General features: G+C 34.6%; 1 protein-coding gene across 1 annotated transcript; it reads left to right on the top strand.

The window, feature by feature from the left end:
• Positions 1 to 1426: 1426 nt before the first annotated feature.
• LOC145682857 (tRNA (uracil-5-)-methyltransferase homolog A-like) lies at positions 1427 to 15806 on the top strand. Its single transcript, XM_081754221.1, has 2 exons — positions 1427 to 1596; positions 14615 to 15806. The coding sequence occupies exons 1-2, from the start codon at positions 1427 to 1429 to the stop codon at positions 15804 to 15806; spliced, it is 1362 nt and encodes a 453-aa protein (XP_081610347.1).
• Positions 15807 to 20453: the final 4647 nt, after the last annotated feature.

The raw sequence follows: 20453 nt of genomic DNA, 5'->3' as shown, positions 1-20453 counted from the left end.
ATAAAATCAAAATTTAAAAAAAAATCTTTGACATTTACCTCAAATCTTTATGTTGGCTAGGCTAAAGGAGACGGTGAAAATGAGAAATGAATAAAATGATGGAATGAAGAATGTGGGAGAAAAGGAAGAACAACGAGGAAACCCACGCACATGTTGTTTGTCCAACACAAAGTCCACTTGGCCGGATAGGGTTTAACATGGAACCACATGCACCAGAGATGAACGCTCTACCACTGAGCCTTCGCGGCCCGCAAAAAATCAAAATAAGACAGTGTGGTGCAGGTGTAGTTTTGGTGCACTACAATTTGGAAGATTTACATCTTAGGTTTACTAGTTGTAAATCATTACAAGTGCTTTACGATGAATAAAACAAATGAGTGCGTATGAAAACAGGTTCTATTAGATACTATTTTCCACGGGTAGCTTATTTCTGCACCGTGTACACCGGCATCATATTTCTGCATAGCGTGCAGAACTTGTACTTTGTTTGCGAGTGGAGAGTTACTGGTATGAAACCATAACACGTGCTACTGAAACTCGTATCATTCTCAAAACGCACTTCCTTCCACAACCCTCACCTCTGCGCATACTCTCTATCGCTGTCGCGCCAGATCCCTTCGGACGCATCCCCGGACGAGCACACCAGCTTCGTCCTATTAGACTCGGTTAGATAGCATTCGTGGCAACCTAGCACAGATTGATTTGTGTTTTTTGCGCTATTTTTATGCTACACATCTGGAAGCCGTATTTATACGCAAATCGTAAAAGAATTGTAATTTTTCAACAATCACTTCTAGAGGTCACCTTGAATTTTATTTATGCCAAGTAAAATATATTCAGCCCAGTGGAAACCGTCCACGGGACAATAAAACGGAAATTTTTGAAACAATTATAATTTTTCAACATTTTTCTCTAGTATTGCACAACAAGTTAGCAAAAGGAAACAACTACTGTCCTAATTTAGGGTTAAATATAAGACACCGACAAAAATTTTAGCTGCTAACGAGAACTAGAAACATGGGGAAAGTGAAATAGAAATATGAATGTGGGAAAGCCATCTACAATATAATTTGAAAGTTGGAAGACCGATATTTTTTTCGAAATAGATAAAGGACTTCAGCTATGTAAATCGAATTACGAGGGATGTTTTTATGGCAATCCGGATCATGCCCGTCATCTTGAAATCCGCCATATTGAATCGACGTCAACATTTTCAAATCGAAAGAGGGCCAAGTGAGATATCATACAACAATGATTTTTTCCACCCAATCTCTTACACTAATGTGTTTGTCCATATCTAAAACGGTTTACAACCTACAGTTCTTTGAATGTTGAGAAATTCGTTGTTTGTAGCAGATAACAGGTAACTACACTTGCACTGAACATAGCTCCAGTGACAGCATTCTTACATAACAAAATTACGGCAATGCAAGAAATGAAAAGTCCTCAGCATTCAGAAAGTGGTTCTGACTCCGTCACTTACTGTGTGCGTTTGTACATTCAAACTGAAACAATAAGCAGTAGGAGCAGCACAATGAAGAGAATAGCAATATTGGCTGCCAATAGCACTCCTGGTCGTAGCAGCTACGGTATAAGGTAGGAGCACACGTGCATCGTGTACCATTCTACAGCGTCGAACTCTTCCTAAGTAGACAGGTGCAGGAAATATATTATTCTCCCTGTGAGTTCTACCCGTGAACTTGGAAGAGTTTGAGAAATAGTTATTTCGTTTATTGCATTGTGCCTGTAATTCTTTGAGGTGCGTGTGTGTGTGTGTGTTAGAGAGAGTGTGTGCAGGCAACAAATATAGACTAAAGAACAAAACACAATTGCGTTACATAAGGAAAAAAATGTCATGTATCTCTTGCAGCAGTTGAGGACATTACGGTTCAAGCACAAACTAACAAATATATCAGAAGAGGGAAGAGTAATCGCAGGTGACAAAATTGGATTCGTAGCGGACGAAGAACTGGAATTCGAAATTGAATAAACTCTGGGTATTCTAAAGAAGGCACATCATGAGATAAACAATCAAGAAGCTAGTGAAGAAGCTGAAGGGGTAATCACAGAAAAGATTCCGAAGATGTCAACAGAACACCAAGTGTCCAAGAAACTACGTCAGACGCATCACTTCCATCACCATCAAAACGCAAGAAAGGCGCTTCACTCCCAGTAGAGAAGACGAAACAAATTACCTACATGACACAACATCCAAACCACGGTAAAAATACAACATGTAACGTATTTTACATTAGCGAGTGGACCTACGATCGTGTTGTTTACAAATAAAAAAAGTAAAATGGACTATCACGCGACGTCAAGCCTTGCTTTTACAGGAGACATTGAACGTGCAGTTTGTCCACGCACGTGAAGTAGTTTTCCAAACGGTATCAGACAATGATCTTCAGCAAATGGCATGCTATGTTACGCGTGATATTGGGTATGAACAGCTTAAAGCCTCGGAGGCCTGGCTACTGAACTTCGAACGACATTATAATATCGTGCTACGGAAAGTGACAACTTTTATAACAAGACTTCAACATGAGCGCCAGCCATACTTAATGCAGACTGCTAAAGACTACGTTCACAGCATCAAACAGACGTTGCCTAATTTTGTGTTTAAATATGTCTGTAATGCTGACCAAAACGGTTTTCAATTTTAAATGCATCGCCCGAGAACTTTGGATATAAAAGGTAAAAGGAAAATTGAGGCTCTTGCAATAAGTGTAAATGCTTTGACACATTCCTACACAATCATGCCTTTAGTTAATTTAAAGGGAGAGTTGGTAAGCTGTTCATTGTTCTCCAGGAAAAGAACGGAGTAGTGTCTTTCCAGACTGGATTTAATAGGTTAGAGCAGAAACTTGGCAATATAGCCTACATGACAGCATCAACATCTGGTAAAATGGGATAACATGAATTGTGATTTGGTATGCGAATTGCTGTTGGCCGAATAAAAGGAGCATTAATTCACTTGTGCTCGATAGCTGAGAATCATTTAATAATGAAGAGTTGCGAAGTACAATAGCTTCACCTGGGAAATCAGTGGAAGTGCGACAAATTCCAAAAGATACCACCAGCATATTTCAACCTTTGAATGTATATTTTCGTAGAAAATACAAAACATTGGCGTTCCATATGTGATTAGGTAATAGAGAACGAATATTTCCATTCAAACTGCATGACAGAAATATTATTGTTACTCTGCATTCTCTTATGTACTATCAAGTTCAGTCTCCTCGCTTCACAGAAATGATTCAATAAGCATTTTGTAAATCAGTATATATTGATGAGCCGATCGATTGGTTCGAGGTGCCGAAGAAGTACGCTTTTAATATTTACGGCATTAACTTTTGTGATATTTGTGACGCTTCATTTTTTATTGGGTGCTCATGGTGCTCTGCAAAATTCTGTTTTGATCATGTTATGAATGCTGAGGTCTTCCGCTTCTTGCATTGCCGTAATTTTGTCCAGTGGGAATGTTATATCTGGCGCTATGTTCATTGTAAGTATAGTTATCTGTTATCTGCTAGAAACAACGAATTTTTCAACATTCAAAGAACTGTAAATTGTAAACAGTCCTAGATATGGACAAACTAATTAGTGTATGAGATTGGGTGGACAAAATCATTGTTGTTTGATACCTCACATGGCCCAATTTCCATTTGAAAAAGTTAACGTCGATCCAATATAGCGGATTTTAAGCTGACGGCTATGATCTGGAATGCCATAAAAACATGCCTCCTAACTCGATTTACAATGTTGAAGTCATAACTATTGTTCTCCATCTATTTCATAAAGATATCGGCTTTGCAACTCTGAAATTATATTGTACTTGGCTTTCCCAAATTCATGTTTCTATTTCGTTTTCCCATATTTCTAATGCTCATTAGCAGCTACAATTTTTGTCAATATCTTATATTTAACCCTACTCTAGGACAGTAGTTGGTTCCCTTTGCTAACGCAACTGAGAAGTGGTGAAGTCTACTTGTAGGATAGTAATTATCTTTGCTTTTCGTTATTTAGGCTTAAAACGTATGTACAAATCCGAACTTGTGTTCGTTGAGGTTTACTTTTGATGTACCACCCGGAATAGTTGAGAAAAATTATAATTATTTCACCAATTTCTTATTGCTTCTAAAATATTTCCACTGGGCAACATGAAAATATCACACGTGGCATACATAAAATTATTAACTGGTTCTAGCAGCCAAATTGTCCTTTAACCTCCAATTGGTTACCGATTATATTTCTCAGTGTACTACTCACCGCGCTGAAGTTTTTCCCCTGGGGGTACGCATTTCTGCTTAGAAATAGCGTTTTTTTGTTTGTAGTATAGGAGTGCAGCCTGTATACCACCTAGCTTTATTAAGTATTTTTGTCATAAGAAAACTTTGCGTGTTACTTTCTCACTCTATTATGCTACAACTATTCACACAAAGACAAAATCAAGTTATCACCTCTAGCAGTAAACCCGAGCTCTTACTCTAAAAAATTATCCAAGCTAACCTAACCTAAATTTAGGGAATTACTGTTGTATCGCAGGACCAATTTAAAATTAAAAAAATATGTACCAAAACGTACTCTAATCTGTTATATTTGGTTGGATTATATTAAGTTAAGTTCGATTACTTTCCATTAGGTTAGAGGCATAAAAACTACAGTGCAAAAAAAAACAAGCTGTGCTAGTCAGGGGCGGATCCAGGTCGGACTTCTCGGAGGGAGGTATGTTGTAATACTACTTAGAGCAATTTTTAAGAACTCTAAATTCAGGAATGGGTGTTATCTATGTATAAAATAAGAAAGTTTCCTCCTTTGGAGGGGTTGAGTTGAGTTGAATTTCAGTTTTGCGTTCTTTTCAGCAGCGAGGCAATATGAGACGTGGACCTACTGATTAATGTGGAATCCGAACCACATGAGCTCCCGCCGGGAAACCAACCCGGGTCTCCTTTTGGAGGGGACAATTGCCCCGATCGCCCCCAGGATCTGCCCCTGGTGCTAGTTGGCCACTAACAACCACGAATTCTATATAACTGAGTCACTGCAGGGCAACGCTGGTGGGCCCACGCGGTAGCGCGGCGAATGTCCGAAGGGAGCAGGTGCGTCAGCGACAGCGGGTATACGCGTAAGCGAGGGTAGTGAAAACATGTGGGCTTTGGTAATCATACATATTTTAATATCACTTATTATAGTTTCACACTACTAACGCTTTAGGTGTAAACATACAATATAGATTTCGCACACTGTGCAGAAATACATTGCCGTTGACTTAGAAGCCGCTTAACTTAAAAACTAAGACTTGCAAACTTTTGCAAGTTCAAGAAGAAAATCGTTTACTACAGTTTGTTAACTGTCGCTCGTTTTTTAAAATCAAAAACAATAAATTAAATCTTTAAGTTTTTGTCCCACCGTTATGCCGGGTAGGCTAAAGAAGACTGTGATGGGTTATGAGTGAAATGGTGGAATGAAGAAAGTGGAAAGAAACGGGAGAACCGCGAGGAAACACACGCACACGGTGTTTGTTCAACACAAATTGCACTTGACAATGGCTGTGATCAAACCTGGGACCCCAAGCACCAGAGGTGAATGCTCTTCCACTGCGTCACCGCAGCCTCTACGATTGTAATCGAGTTCTTAATATACCTTAGGGGGTCCGTGAAGGTAAGCAGAAAGGTAACAAATGAAATCGAAGTTAATAAACATGTTCCATTTAAATCACTTTCTTTGGTGTCCCCCCAAAAAATTATGCAGAGACGCCAGTGCGCGGGAACATACTATAACTGAATCTTTTTCAATTAACATATGTAACACAACATATAAAATTTATGACAATTTGAAATGTATATACATAATATTTCATGAACTTACTACATGTATATAGATCTTCGCACATGGAATACTATTAACCGGTTAATATTTAGTTTGTTCGTCGTCTTCCCCACCAGGGGCACTTACTTATAACTTGGTACTTTTTCCAATAAATGTATATTTTTATAGTAAACAATTTTTGTTTCCACTTGTAAACTCACCTTCACTTGAATATAAGAATCAACGAAATTTGTTTGAAGCAATTCACCCACACTGCATCACCATGTGACAAATGAAGAGCGCGAATTGAACATACAGGCAGCGTGACCAGACTACGATTTCTGCAATCAGGCTCTTCAGCGGCAAAGCCTGCTTGGCGCCTGTCTGAGCATCTTTGCCGAGGTCGACTTGTCCACTGTTTGCCTCCTTCTTCCAAAATGTTTGTCAAGGATCCTCTCACAGTTGTAATTTTATTTTAAATATTTACTTCTCTTATACCCTTTACGTGCAGGCCCTTTTTTACAGTTCTTTTCATACATTTACTTTTTATGGTCGGCACGCCGTCAATGTTTCGACGTCTTTACAACCATCATTGCAACGGTCGTTCCGTCCGCTGTATGCCGATTTTCTGCTTACTCTGTTCTCACAAGACACATTTAATGGAATTAGTGTCCACCCACAAGAAAAAAGTTCGGATAGTTTCATTTTTACTTCATCATTAAATAAGATACAAGATCTATTCTCCCTCGCATGAAACAGCCTGATATACTGCTGAGATTCGTAAACATTTTGTAAATAATCGGGAAAATTGTGATAATTTAAAAACATATATTTGTCTATTTAGTTTAGTGGGCGAGTTAGCATCGTTATGTATTTATAAATAATTTTGTATAGCGGCCTACTCCAGCGGGAAGAATGTGACATAAGTATTTCGACAACTTTGGAGAAGTGCAATGTATATATATATCGAATATATATACTCGTACGTTTCACACTTTAATATAAATATCAAAATGGGATGTTTACTTTTGTGGGCTTCAAACTGGGGAAGCAAACATTTCCTCTCCCCCTTTCTTTTCTGTAAGTTTTTTTTATAAATGTATAATAAAATATTATGTTCAGTCCCCCCTTTCTACAATCCTTCTTCTTTGTATTAAACAGTATCAATAATAAAAGTCCTGTCCCCTCAAGTGATGTTTTACAAGTACGATTGTGCATATTTCATGTCTTAAGTTAGTTGTAAGTATAGGAACCTGGTTCAAGATGTATACTCTATTCAGTCTCGTGTTTCCATAAATATTGTATTTACTTACTAAGTGGTTCCAATGAGTGACATTTAGAGAATGTTATTTCCTTTTTGTCATGCTAAAACATGCAGCTTCACAACGTTTTTAGTATTTAATTTTTTGGGGCAGTTCTGGTTAAACACTGTAGGTTCTAGACAGTCGATGTTCACTATTTTGGTCATTATATTTTTTGATATATTTTGCTTCTTTGCGTTAAAATTTGAGTTTACAATAACACTGTTTATGACATTGCATTGTGTTATGTAAATGGACGGTTCTCTATTTTGATATTTTATCTGCTACAGTAGTGCATTATATATAATGCCAAATAGAACAATGATTTTGTTACAAGAATAGGAAAGGAATTTACATAAGCATAACAACGCAATACGAGCGCCTACTTCTCTTGTAGAGTATTGGGCTCTAATGTGCATTAAGGGGGACAGTGTTTACAAAGAGCAAATTATAAACAGAAATAGTTTGAAATGATCTATCCACAGTTCTCGAAAGTAAATAATCATTAGCGATCATAAACAGCGTTAGAATGTTCGTTTTATATGATTACTTTTCACCATTTTTTCAACCATTGTTCCATATGCATTCATGAATATGGAGTAGGCATTCTAATAGCTCGGAAAGGATTCGCAACCTTTTGGTTTACCTAGCGATTGATCCTAATCGATTAAATAGGTTCTCTAGAAAATTTCAAGTGTTTTGTTTCTTTTAAATTTTGTGTGATCTTTTTCGCAGCAGATCGATATATTTTTCTAAAAGAGTGTTGCTTTTGTAGCATATGGCAGCCTTCTGAAATCTTGAAAGTAAACGATGTAGTCACGGTGAAGTGGCCCTGGCGTTACAGGTTAGTGCCCAGTAATTCACCCTAGTATGATTTTTAAGCACTTTGTAAACGACAAATTGAATATTCAAATGCAAAGATTTTTTGTTTTCTTTTTCTTTCTTTTCCGTCATGTAATAACACGCGATGTTTCGGATTGTTTCCTAAAGTTAGAGCTACTTTTTCATACTGATCTATTTAGAATTAGTTCAGAATACAGTGCATACAGATTTAATAATTTCGTAATAAAAGATATACTGTAGAATTTGTTAATTCACGGGCAGTTGGTTAGTGCAACTTGAGCTGGAAAGTTTTATGCTTTCAGGATATATAGTAATTAAGTATTTGGAACACCTAGCTAGTAAGATAACTAGTCACCTTTTATAGGTGATGAATAGCTAACAAAATCTATTAACAAATAGGTTTATAAAAATGCATTAAACTTTTAGGGAGTAACTGTGGTGATCAATTGATCATTGCAATTACTATGAATATTTAATACTTAGATGTTCAGAGTGGTTAAGTGAGGTTATTGTTAATATGTAAAAGTATGCTATTTTATGTATAGCGCTGAGGCAACCGGAGCTTGTAGCTGCTTTGGAAGCTAGATACTTCTTTATAATTCTTATGGGACTTGTGACCAACCGTGAATGCCGAAGCATTCCTTAGTATTTCATAATATGTATTGAAGCAATCGCACTAAGTTGCTTTATACAAATTAATTTTGTCGTTCTCCTCTAATATGATACAGTCGTAATGTACGAATGTAAGTATGTAAGCAGGTATTTAATATTCTCTAAGTAAAGATTTTCTTTTGGTATAGATCATCTTTAGGATGACTTTGCTCTAACGATTTAGTATAATAATTAAAAAATATATTTAAAAGAGCACACGCGAATATCCATAACTAAAATTTGTATACACAACAATCAAAATAGTGTAAACAACAGCACGTTAATACAGTACAGAGATGAAGCACTCAGTTAGTGGTTCATAACTTGTCTTCCGTTAGCAAAAGATAGGTAGTTACTACAGGAAGTCAATAATACTTTGGGTTATTAAATTCTTTAGGAAGCTTTAAGAATCCTGTATTGTGTTCTTTTTCCTAATTTTACTTTTTATTTTCAATGAATACGAAACATTACTTAGTTAGCTTCAGCTAGCTATAACCGTGAGATTTTTTTTCGTTTTTTTTCCTACCGTACGTTCGAAATCGGTAACATTGACGGTATATGCCTTTGTGTTTATATTTAGATTATGAATGAATATATAAATGAACATTTTTTTCAGATCCACGTACCTCAGTGGATACAACTACTGAGAAATAAAGTATAATAGAGTATAAGCGATGAACATAGTATTGAAAGAGACAACAATTTTCAGTTTTACTTTCTATCAATTTGTTTAATTCTTATTGCTAGACCCCAAACTTACCCTTTTCTTCTCTTTCATTCTTATCCTATTTTTATTCTTCTGCCAACGGCGGTAGCGGATAGTGTTTTGTTAATTTTGAAATTTCTTAATTGAAGGAAATGAACACCACCCCAGATAGTCCGTAGCTTCGAGGGCGTCAACCGGATTCCGGCGACAAGAGGCCATGTTAGAAACGGAGAGTTGTTAATAACTTTCCGTTTTGTAATATCTCCAAGGAGAAAAACTTGTTGCTATCTCCAACCTTATAACAGGCCTTGGTTTCGAAAGCCGTACATCTTTCGACAGAGAAATATCTTTTTGCTCTAAATCAACAGGATGGTCGTATATTATTTTTTTCAGATCCGAGACCCCGAGTACATCAATCACTTTTTTCATTCCTATCTTCATTTTTTTAAAATAGTCACTTTCTCTCTTATTCTACCTAATTTTTAAAAAGTTTTTTTAACCTTCCTTCCCCCTTATATTTACAGTAAAGCATATTTGGTTATATTTTATTTTGATTAAAGATCTCAAGTACTTCCTTGCTGGGACATATTTTGAGGACGAGAAGTAAACGCGTCATTCGGTGAAAATCAAGTATTTTTTTCTAGTTTTCTCACTCAAGTCGTGTAGTGTTCGGACTTTGGAAGAGCAATGGTCCTCACCACTACAGTTTACTAAAATATCTTAAGAGTTATTTTTATTCGTGTGGAACGTCATGAATTGCCTCATATCCCACGACACGGTATTTTATGAAACATGAAATATATCCGTGTGTCCACTCCATCTAACGTATGCATATTTGTATAGAGAATTATTTTGCTCATCCCAATCCTAAATAACTTCTGGTGCGACAGACGTTAGTGTTATTATACGTACAAAATATAGTAATTCTGTGATGTTAGACCTAAACAAAAATATTTCGGCGTTGAGATATTGTAAACTTTCATTCATTTGAGAAAATCAGAAATAGTATCTTTGCTTCCTAGCTATGACACATAAATAAGATAATTTGTTTTTTTCTTTCTTTTCAAGAGAGTTTATGCTCGATATAAGAAGAAGTAAAAATATTCTACGTTAATATTATATTGATTCTTTTACTTATGGAGAAAAAAAGAGATTTAGAGAAAATGACTCCAGTTTATTTCGTATTAAATAAATATTGTATGTTTTATATTGGTTGTATAGACTTCTGTGATAGGAATAGGTTAATATCCTCCCTCATCTCCTCCAATTCGAAGATTAACATAATATTGATTTTAAATGTTATTTTCTCCTTCTAAAAGAGTGAAGTGAGTAATATGTCCTCTAAGATAGTATTCTCACCATTCTCCTGAAACTATTACACGCGGAATATTCTTTGTGAAATGGCACCTAAACAAAAATAATTACTAATGCAATTTCCTTTTGTTGTTGTTTTAACACTGAATTGACTTTATGTTAAGTCCTATGTAATGAAACAAAGTGAATCAGGCCTAGAAGCAGAGATATTCCTCCCTTCCCCCAGTGATCTGACAGTATTCCAGTAAAAATTAAATTTTATTGAAATGTTGAAAATTTCGGAAAGTATGTTTAGTTATCGATAATATACAGAGTGCTTGAAAAGTCGGCCTACGTTATGAATGTCTTTTTTAGCCGCTATTTTGAAATGCTTTACTTAGTTTCTAACTTCATCAATCATTAATGTTGCAACAAAATCAGTGCAGAGCATCTTGTTTGTATGGTGCGTCATTCTTGGAAATTAGTTGTACCTAAATAGAACATTATTTTAATCATATTAGCATTGCTTCGTGTAACAGAACATATGGATCAAATCAGAATAGATTTATAGATCGGACGTAAGAGTTCACATATAATTGACAATGCTTATTAACTCGGGCATGACAAAATATTTCTAGTTTATAGAATAAACCTGCTGAACGGATACAATTTACGGCGAAATACAACATTGTAAATATATATTTTTTACTTTATTATTCTTTTTTGTTTACAATATCCTTCATATATAAAAATATAGACTCAACATACTCTAAGACCCTTATATTCTGAAGTAATTCATGATTAGAATTATGTGTGACTTCTTTTTTTATGAACTTCTTTGGTGAAGATATGATCGGAACGAAACATGACTTCGAAAGATTATTTAATATGCATACACATGGGTAATATTTTTTTCTGTTGTAGTACTCTATTGTTATTTCATGTAATCTATAAACATTTTAAGTCGGTGGATATTGTTGCTTGAATGGGAGACAATTACAAATGAAAATGTGATATAATTTCCTTTAATGCATAAATCTTAAGTATAAACACGCTTGATGGAACACACGAATCATAATAACAAATTGTTTTGTTTCTCAGTCCCCCTACCCTTCACTATTCTATCCATATGCGGAGATTAGGAGGGAATCACATTCGTAACGTTATCAAAACCATTTTTTGTAAGCGTATAAAAGGAAAAATATATTCATATATCCATATGACGCTATATTTATTTGATATAATCTTAGATAATTTCCAGTTTTATTTAGTTTTTTTTATTTTTCGTATTTTACAATAAAACAAATTGTGCTATATATTTTGTGTTGAGTATGATTTTAAATGCATAAACTAAAGTAGAACTAGGTTTTCTTATAGCCCTTCTGATAAGATGTTTATGTTTTAATATGTAAGCTTTCTATTTCAGCTGATATTCAAATAAAATAGAACTACAATTCAAAAAAATAAATTTTTGCCGTTCTAACTAAAGTAAAATCATTAAGAGCACAATTCTTCTTCATAAGATCAGCAGATCAATTTTAAAATAATTTACAATTCACTTTTAAATTTTTCAATGCGAAGTAAAATATTTTTCTTCTTTCTTTGGATCTTATAATTCTTTATCCTTGTTCTATTTGCTATTCTTTCCCTTCTTACCTATATCCTTCAACCCTACATCCTTCATGCCTTGTTTCTTCCTCTATTTTATTCCTCTTTTTCTCCCTTTCTTATCTTCCTATTCTGTTTTCATGTTTCCTTTTCTTTCTTATTTTCCAGGCCAATAATTATCCTTCGATTCCTTGTAATGTCACAATATCAGCACGAGTATATAACATTTTCAATATAGAACATACAGTTAGAAATCAAAATAATGAAATAATTTTCTTCGGATCAATTCCGTAGGGTTCTCTTGACTAGCAATTGACTCAGGCAAGGATTGAGGAGGACAAACGTTGCACCATTGTCCAGCAACAAATAATAAAACAAGTGATTTTGCAAAGTAACTTCTGTTGTCGATATTACTGTATTACATGCTGATATTCCTTTAAATGAAGTAAATAAACAAAATTGCTCTAAACACATTGTCCTGCTGATCTGTTCTAGAGTAAATGCAAAATATTAAATATCAAATCGTACCAGCTTCAAATGAAATATTTATAAATTTTGTTTGAGAATTGACGGTCCGCTTTACATTGATAACTTTAGATTTTCCCTAGAATTAGCAGAAAAAAACTAATGGTTCTGTTTTATAAATTTCATTATGCCTGGAGGAAGAATACCAATGTTTTCTATAAGGAATAGTGTTACTAAAATCTCCTATTTTATATCGAGTTACGTGTAAACTTTTTGGGATGCAAATTAAGTTTATCCACCTTTCTGCACTATTAAAGCTCAGATCTGCTGATGAAAAATTTTCATTCAATCGAGATGTGTATGATACAAGCAATCATACCAAATAAATTCTCTGCGTTCCGAAAAATACATATATTCGTATTTATCGTATTCTGTGTTACATCATCTTGAACAGTTAACTAGTAAATTACGTTTAAATTATTATTTATTACACCAAAATGAACTTATGGCAAATTTATAACACTCCGTGAGCTGAATGAAAAATTAAAGTTATATTATTGATGGCGCAGAAATCAGCGGGAACTGGTATACTAACTGTATCCGAGTTTCTGTGCTACAAACTAATCTCATATAAACTTTCAAGTCCTGAGTGACTGACTAACTGATCCTCGCACAGACCAAACCGTTTAACTTAAAAACTTGAAATTTTGACAGTACATCGTATTGGTGATGTAGGGTACCACTAAGGAAGTATTTTTGGAAATTCGAGGGGGAAGGGGGTAAAAAGGAGGTGGGAAGAATTTTAATAAGATAGCCATATCTCCGAACATCTTACTCGTAGAAACTTGAAATTTTGTATTTGGATTTCTCATTTAAAATAATTAAAGAGGTATTTCAAGGTTTTTAGAAATTCGATGGGGAACGGTAGGAAAAGGGGTGAAAAGGAGAAAAGGGGTGAGTTTGTAGTTATTACAATAAGAATATAACAGATGTCGATATGTCGGAACATTTGAAGATTAGATACATGAAATTTTTGAATTTTGATTTCCCATTTAAAATAATTAATTACGTATTTAAGGGTTTTTGAAAATGCGACGGGGAAAGGGGGAAAAAGGGTGCACAGTAAGCTTAGAAACTTGAAAACTTCAACAGCCGTATAAAATAGAAAGGCAAGCAAGGGGATCAACTATAAATACTACCGCATTCTTGTGGTAACTTGGTGAAACTACGCAGAAAACTGCCCACGTCTTCCCTCGCAGTGTAAGTGCAATAAACGGAAAAATAAGCTGACAGGTGTCCGAGAATTTTTGAAACTTCCGTGAAAGGGGCTCAATTGTTCGTCTCACGCAGCGAAGCGGGTGCGTTCAGCTAGTAAAACATATGCACCCTTCGAAATTTCAACCGTATGCTGCCTTGTTTAGAAAAAGGAGAAAAAAAGCCATTCAACTCTTTGAAAAGCTCTATATTCTCATGTATAAGTTCTCTGGTTCGATTCCTTGTGGGTTTCGATTCCGTCGAAAAACTGTACAGATTTTTTAGGCCAGTTAACTTGAGTGAGAGTTTTCCTGGGTTTTTCTCACTTACACCAGACAAATGCCGGGATGGTACCTAACATACAGGTACCAGGCCTCTTCCTTTTCTCTCCTTTCCTTTGTTTCTTTCCCTTTCTCCGATCGTCTGCTCATCGAGGGAAATCATCCCTCAAACGTGACGGCCTTAAGGCCTAAATGGGCTATGCTCAGAATTTTTTATAAATAAATAAATAATCTTATGTATAAGTGTATTAGGTCTTATAAATACCAATAATCTTTGGAAAATTAAAGTATAATTCTCACGAACTCAAACTATGCAAAAGTTGAATTAACTGATCAACGTAAACAAAAATTGGAAGAGTCTGATGATAAGGATTTTAAAAAAGCGAAAGTTGTGTTACGTGTAGAATAAAACAGGCTACAATACTTTTGTTGGATGTTCCTTATGAAGAACAGTTGAAGAAAAAGACTGAAGAAACAAAATCTTCGCTCACGCGACTGACGGATTTGCTGCCGAGAAGGAATTTGTATTTGGCAGGTTGGGCAGAAGAAAGAAAAGAGAAGAATGAAGGATTTGCTTGTGAACTTGCTGAAATTAAACCACCAGCTTTTGTTGATGGTTACCGTAACAAGTGTGAGTTTAGAGTAAGCATAAACCCTGAGATGCAAGAGCGAACAGTGGGTTTCCGACTGGCTAGCTTCAAAGAAGGTTCAATGAGGGCTGGACCGGCAGACTTTCTGAGACATTTGCCTGACAGAATGAAAGAGGCAGTAAAGGTCTTCCAACAATACATACGAGTGTCAGATAAGCCATTTGTTCCAGAGACTCATGAAGGTTACTGGAGACAATTGACTGTCCGAATATCGAATACTGGCGATTTGATACTGTTGGCAGTTATGCATCCACAAACCCTGAATGAGGAGGAAATAGGGAAGATTAAGGATGATTTGAAAGATTACTTCCAAAACAGAGAAGGAAACAGCTTGAATATAACATCATTCTATTTCCAGATCTTCACTGAAATGGAAGAAGATGAGAAATCCTCACCACTGCAGCTATTGTTCGGAAAAGAATACGTGGAAGAAACTATATGTGACATGAATTTCCGAGTATCTCCAGATTCTTATTTTCAAGTGAATACTTCGGGAGCCGAGCAGCCTTATACTTCGATCGCGGAAATGGTTGAGATTGATGAAGAAACTTCCTTGATAGATGTTTGTTGTACCACTAGAGAGATTGGACATACTCTTGCTAAGAAATGTGCTCAAATTCTTGGCATAGAAATGTCGAGCCAGGCGGTCGAATATACAAGAGCCAATGCTGTAAAGAATGACATCACAAACAGCGAATATTTTGTTGGAGAGGCTGAAGATATTTTGCTCATCGTAGTAGAGAATGTAGCTGAAAAGAAAATACTTATCATTGTAGATTCACCTAGAGCTGGGCTTTATCAGAAGTTGATTATTGAACTTACACACTGTCACCTGATTATCTTATTCGGAAGACTAGATCTTGAAACGCTACCAAAGGCAAAGAAACCTATTCCATTGTCTATTACGCAGCAGGCCAGGAGGAGCATGTTACGTGACGTTGGGTAACAATTATAAGTAATTTACTTGTTCCTTGAATAGCTCATCTATGATTGATTCATCATGAAATACTTATGTAGTATATCTATTGTCTTAAATATATATTTTTGTTGTTGTTAATTTGTATGTCATTATGATAATTCTGAAGCGCTATGTTTATCTTCATTTATCTGTTTGCTGCAAAAGAGGGTCAATTAGGTTTAGTTGAAGTTCATGACATTAATCTTAAATATTTGTTTCAATTTTATATTAATTGCAGATCATAATTCGCTATCATACAATCTGTACCTGTTTTATGTATTGTGATTGCTAAGATTTTTGCATATTATATTGCCTTCTGATTTTGTTAACATCTAATAGGATGATAGTCGTTATTTATAAATAATGTTGCTAGAACATGGATGATTATGTTTAATATAGATAAAAATGTCACATTATTTAATACGGGAAGGAATATGTAAGTAGTACCCTTGCAAAAACCATTAGATAGTTTTCATTCTTTTTGAATAGTCCCATTGACGATATTTTTTTTATTTTGAATCGACGTTATTAATATATAGATATATGATGATATAATTAATACCACATATAAAAGAATATAATATTGTAATATAAAATATATAAGGATAAGAGAAGAAAAATAATTGTATTAATGCAATTTTTAAATTCATACGAGGGCTATTCAAAATATCAATATTTGGAAACTTTTTTTTATCCAGGGTTCTTTCCTTCACAGTATTACTGTTACGTAATTCCCGTTCGAGCGACAATTTATATAACGATATTATCAATCTGTACCTGTTTTATGTAATGATCATAGGCGCAATAATTGAGCAGAAATATGCATTTTGAAAAAGAAAAGGTTTTTGTTGATAGATTTTGTTGATATGGTTCTTATGTAAAATATAGTTGATGTCAAGAGGAAATATATTTGAAATATGGGTGTGATGTATTGGTTTACAGCAGTCATCTTTTAGAATAAAAGAAGTGTAAGCTGTTAATATATTATACAAGTTCTTGTTGCTATTATTTATTTAATAATAATAATATAGATTTGTAATATTCTCGTTACACTGTTAATTATATATTGTATGCTTTATAATTGAAACGGTGAGTGGTAAAGGAAAATATTCCATGATAGTAATTTGTGCCTTACTATAATTCGTTTCAAATCAGAAGCGGCATTAGCGGTAGCCAATGACACGCGATATTTCTACGTATTGTGTCTTGTATTGACAACAATCACAATAGTGCGAAGTCAGTCTGCATATATATTGTCACCTGCAGCAAAATAACAATGTTACGTCACTGATATTGGAGAATGCAGAAAGTTCGCTCAAGCCCATCACCTTGTCATTTAAAAAGAGCTGTAAATATTAAATCTCGTTAGGATTTTGATATTTGTTTAAAAAACTTAATATACTGTTACGAATTTTCAATTATTATTATTATTATTATTATTGTTATTATTTATTTATTTATTTATTTATTTTTATTTCTTGCTTTCCAAAAGTAAGGCGTGGTCTATTGTTGAGTGTTTTGTTTTTCACGCACCGCTTCAATTTTTAAGTTCCGAGTTGAAAATTGTACTTTCTCCCCATTTTAGTTTGTGAAAGTTAAATTTCGATGGAAAAGAATATTTTCAAAACTACTATCTCATCACTAGTCAAGTAACAACTCTTGATATGAGAGGTTAGGAATCTCCTTCGCATTATAACCCAAAGGCCTTAAGCCGACCACATGTGTAGATTAGGATAGGAAATTTATGGTCAGCGCATTGTGAATCTCATCACAACTTTTTATTTTTTTTTCTTTATCAAGTACTTTCCAACTGTCATCACTGTTGGATGAATACCCGAAAAATCTGTACTCCTACCAAAAGTTGAAGGAATACGCAAACAGAAAACACATGGCGTATGTCAGCTACGCGAGAGTATAATAATAATAATAATAATAATAATAATAATAATAATAATAATAATAATAATAATAATAATAATAATAATAATAATAATAATAATAATAATATTTTTTCTTACCTCACATAATCTTTCTATAGCATAAAATATGGAATTCCATCTTGTTTTCCCTGGCACCACTAAGGACTTGTTGCACAAACTTTTGAGTCTTGATGCACAAAATGATGACCTTCGGAAGAATCAACTAATGTTCTCTACTTCTTTCACTAGATTATGCGCATTTTCATCAAGCTTTATAGCTGTATTTACTACTAGTTGTAGTGAGTGTGCACAACAATTCATTCTATGTCATCTCTTTTGGGTAGGAAAATCTAAATCACTATCCTCGTCAGTGTCGGAATCATCTGTGTTAGGAAAATCTTCAAATGGAGTTTCTGAATCACACAAATCAAAGATCTGGGAATCCACAAGATCTTCCTCATTTGATTTCAGAGTCCACTTTTCTTCGAAAATTTCATCTAAATTGAATGCCTTCGTTATGTTCGCACCATTATCGGCCATCACTTTCCCTATGGAGCTTATATGAATTCCTCTTTCTGTCAACATTTCATGTACCGGTACCTTATGGATTATGTTCTCTCCCGTGTGTCTCTCTGGAAAGTGAGAGAAACACAGACCTTGCTAATTAATTTCCACTTATCGTCTATATAGTGTGATCTACTCGTCCACAAATCCAAAGACATATGGACAGATTTTTCCTGAACATTTTCAAAGCATTTGCTTATGGATGGTATTACGTTGTTTTCTATATCTCTTGTTAATTTTCAATGAATTGTATTCCTACTTGGAATATGAACCTCTGGTTTTACAACAGATATAAAATGTTTGAATCCAAGTCCATGGCTTAGGTCTAATGGCAAACCATCAACTACTATTAAATTTAATACTGCCTGCTCAAACTTTTGTTGTTGTACACTGCTCCTCTGGATTTTTTCTATGCAAGGTTTCCGGAAATTACTATCAAGTGTCTGTTGAATTTGATTTGTTGAGGACTGTTTTATCTTCTCCGGGTGAGATCTCTGAAAAAAAGAAAGTAATGAATATAAAAAATACTAGGACTTACATCTATATTGTTTTCCAAATACATTGATTACAAGAAAGCGAGACTGTGAACAATTGTAGTTTTTTTTAAAGAGAAATATTCTTCTTTAATTGTAAATATTATGTGTACACTTCAATATTATACAGCGAAGATAAAGGCAATATAAAAAACTCCTGCAGCAGTGGCGTAGCCAGAATCTCATCAAGGGGGAGAGTCATATATATATTGCTTGCGATTTAAATTAGTGAAGAATTGGGGATAATCATAGGTAGGTTATCTCGCTGGCACTTGAAAATCTCTTCAATGGTAACTTTCTTTAAAAAAAAAAAAAAGTGCAATTATGTGCATTGTAGTATATTATTTCTGATGCCTCAAAGTAGCACAATTTCCTTGAGTTTAAAATTTTTATGTCATCTTTCAAGTTTTTTTTTCCTATTTTAAGAAAAGCTATATGAGACTTGGACGTACAGTTTAATGTGGAATCCGAAACACTATCATTGAATAATCTACTACCGGGAATCGAACCCGGGGCCTCGTCCACCTATAGGACGCTTGCTAGACATAGACCAGCTGGGAGGGCTTTCCATCCATAGGCGTAGCCAGAACTTTTCGCATCGATATGCACAAAGGTAATGAAGGTCCATTCTCTATCTAGTATAACGTTCTTACGTGCTCATTTGATATAGCTTTAGGTGGATTTCGATGTGAGGCAGTGGCATAGTGACGGAGCCTCACCCTCCCCTTAGTGCCGTAATATCGAATATGATTTTTATTACATGCAGTATTCTTATTTGTAATTCCGATGTTTTAATTTTTAAAAATATAATTTATCATCACGAAATGCATTTTAAAGTAATATTACGAAGAATAACTTCATTCTTGATTGATTTTAAACTCAAGGAAATTGTGGCAACTTTGAGGCATCAGAAATTACATACTACAATGCACATATTGCACCTTTTTTTTTATACGCAAGTTACCATTGAATAGACTTTTAAGTGCAAGCGGAATAACCTACCTATGATTACCCCCATTCTTCACTAATTTAAATCGCAAGCAACATATATATATATATATACTTTTCAGGAAAATTATCACGGAAATAACTTTCAGAATATCGGGAGAATAAGATGGTCTTGATCTATTTTAACTGCATGCATTGGGATGTTTGTTAAGCCATAAACAAACTATACGCTTTATTATGTCAAAATCTAGGAATTTTTGCGAACGCCTTCACAGAAAATTAGTTTCTTATTATATTATTTAAATTATGGAAATCCCAACGTCTGGGGTATTTGCTCCCGTTTACTTTACTATTTTCAATCGCAACAAGTGAGGATTGTTTGAATGCGATAAAGAAGATAAATGGACATATATTTTAATAAAATCAAATAATTTATTAGGTAGGTTTCAATGGAAAATTATTTTGTATGAGCATGTTCAAATGTGCAACATGGGGCGAATTTAGCTCACGTGAGCTTGGTGTATTGCAACCCCAAACAGAGTTATTTCTGCAAGTTGAACGAAGTATTAATAAAATCACATGCCGTATAGGAAAAAAAGCTCAGCCCCAACAGGAAATTACCTCTCCTGTATATTTTTATATAATAATTTGTTTTACACATTATTCTTGGG

The sequence above is a fragment of the Thermobia domestica genome, chromosome 4 (assembly GCF_964235325.1).
Source record: "Thermobia domestica chromosome 4, izTheDome1.hap1.1, whole genome shotgun sequence".
Taxonomy (NCBI): Eukaryota; Metazoa; Arthropoda; class Insecta; order Zygentoma; family Lepismatidae; genus Thermobia; species Thermobia domestica.
The sequence above is the reverse complement of the archived record's forward strand: the minus strand, read 5'-3'. Positions and strand labels throughout refer to the sequence as shown.

Excerpts from the sequence above, each read along its gene's own strand:
- LOC145682857 (XM_081754221.1), top strand. The coding sequence starts at position 1,427 with ATGCAAGAAATGAAAAGTCCTCAGCATTCAGAAAGTGGTTCTGACTCC. Across the intron at positions 1,597-14,614 it reads CGTAGCAGCTACGGTATAAG|AATAAAACAGGCTACAATAC; the intron begins GTAGGAGCACAC and ends TGTTACGTGTAG.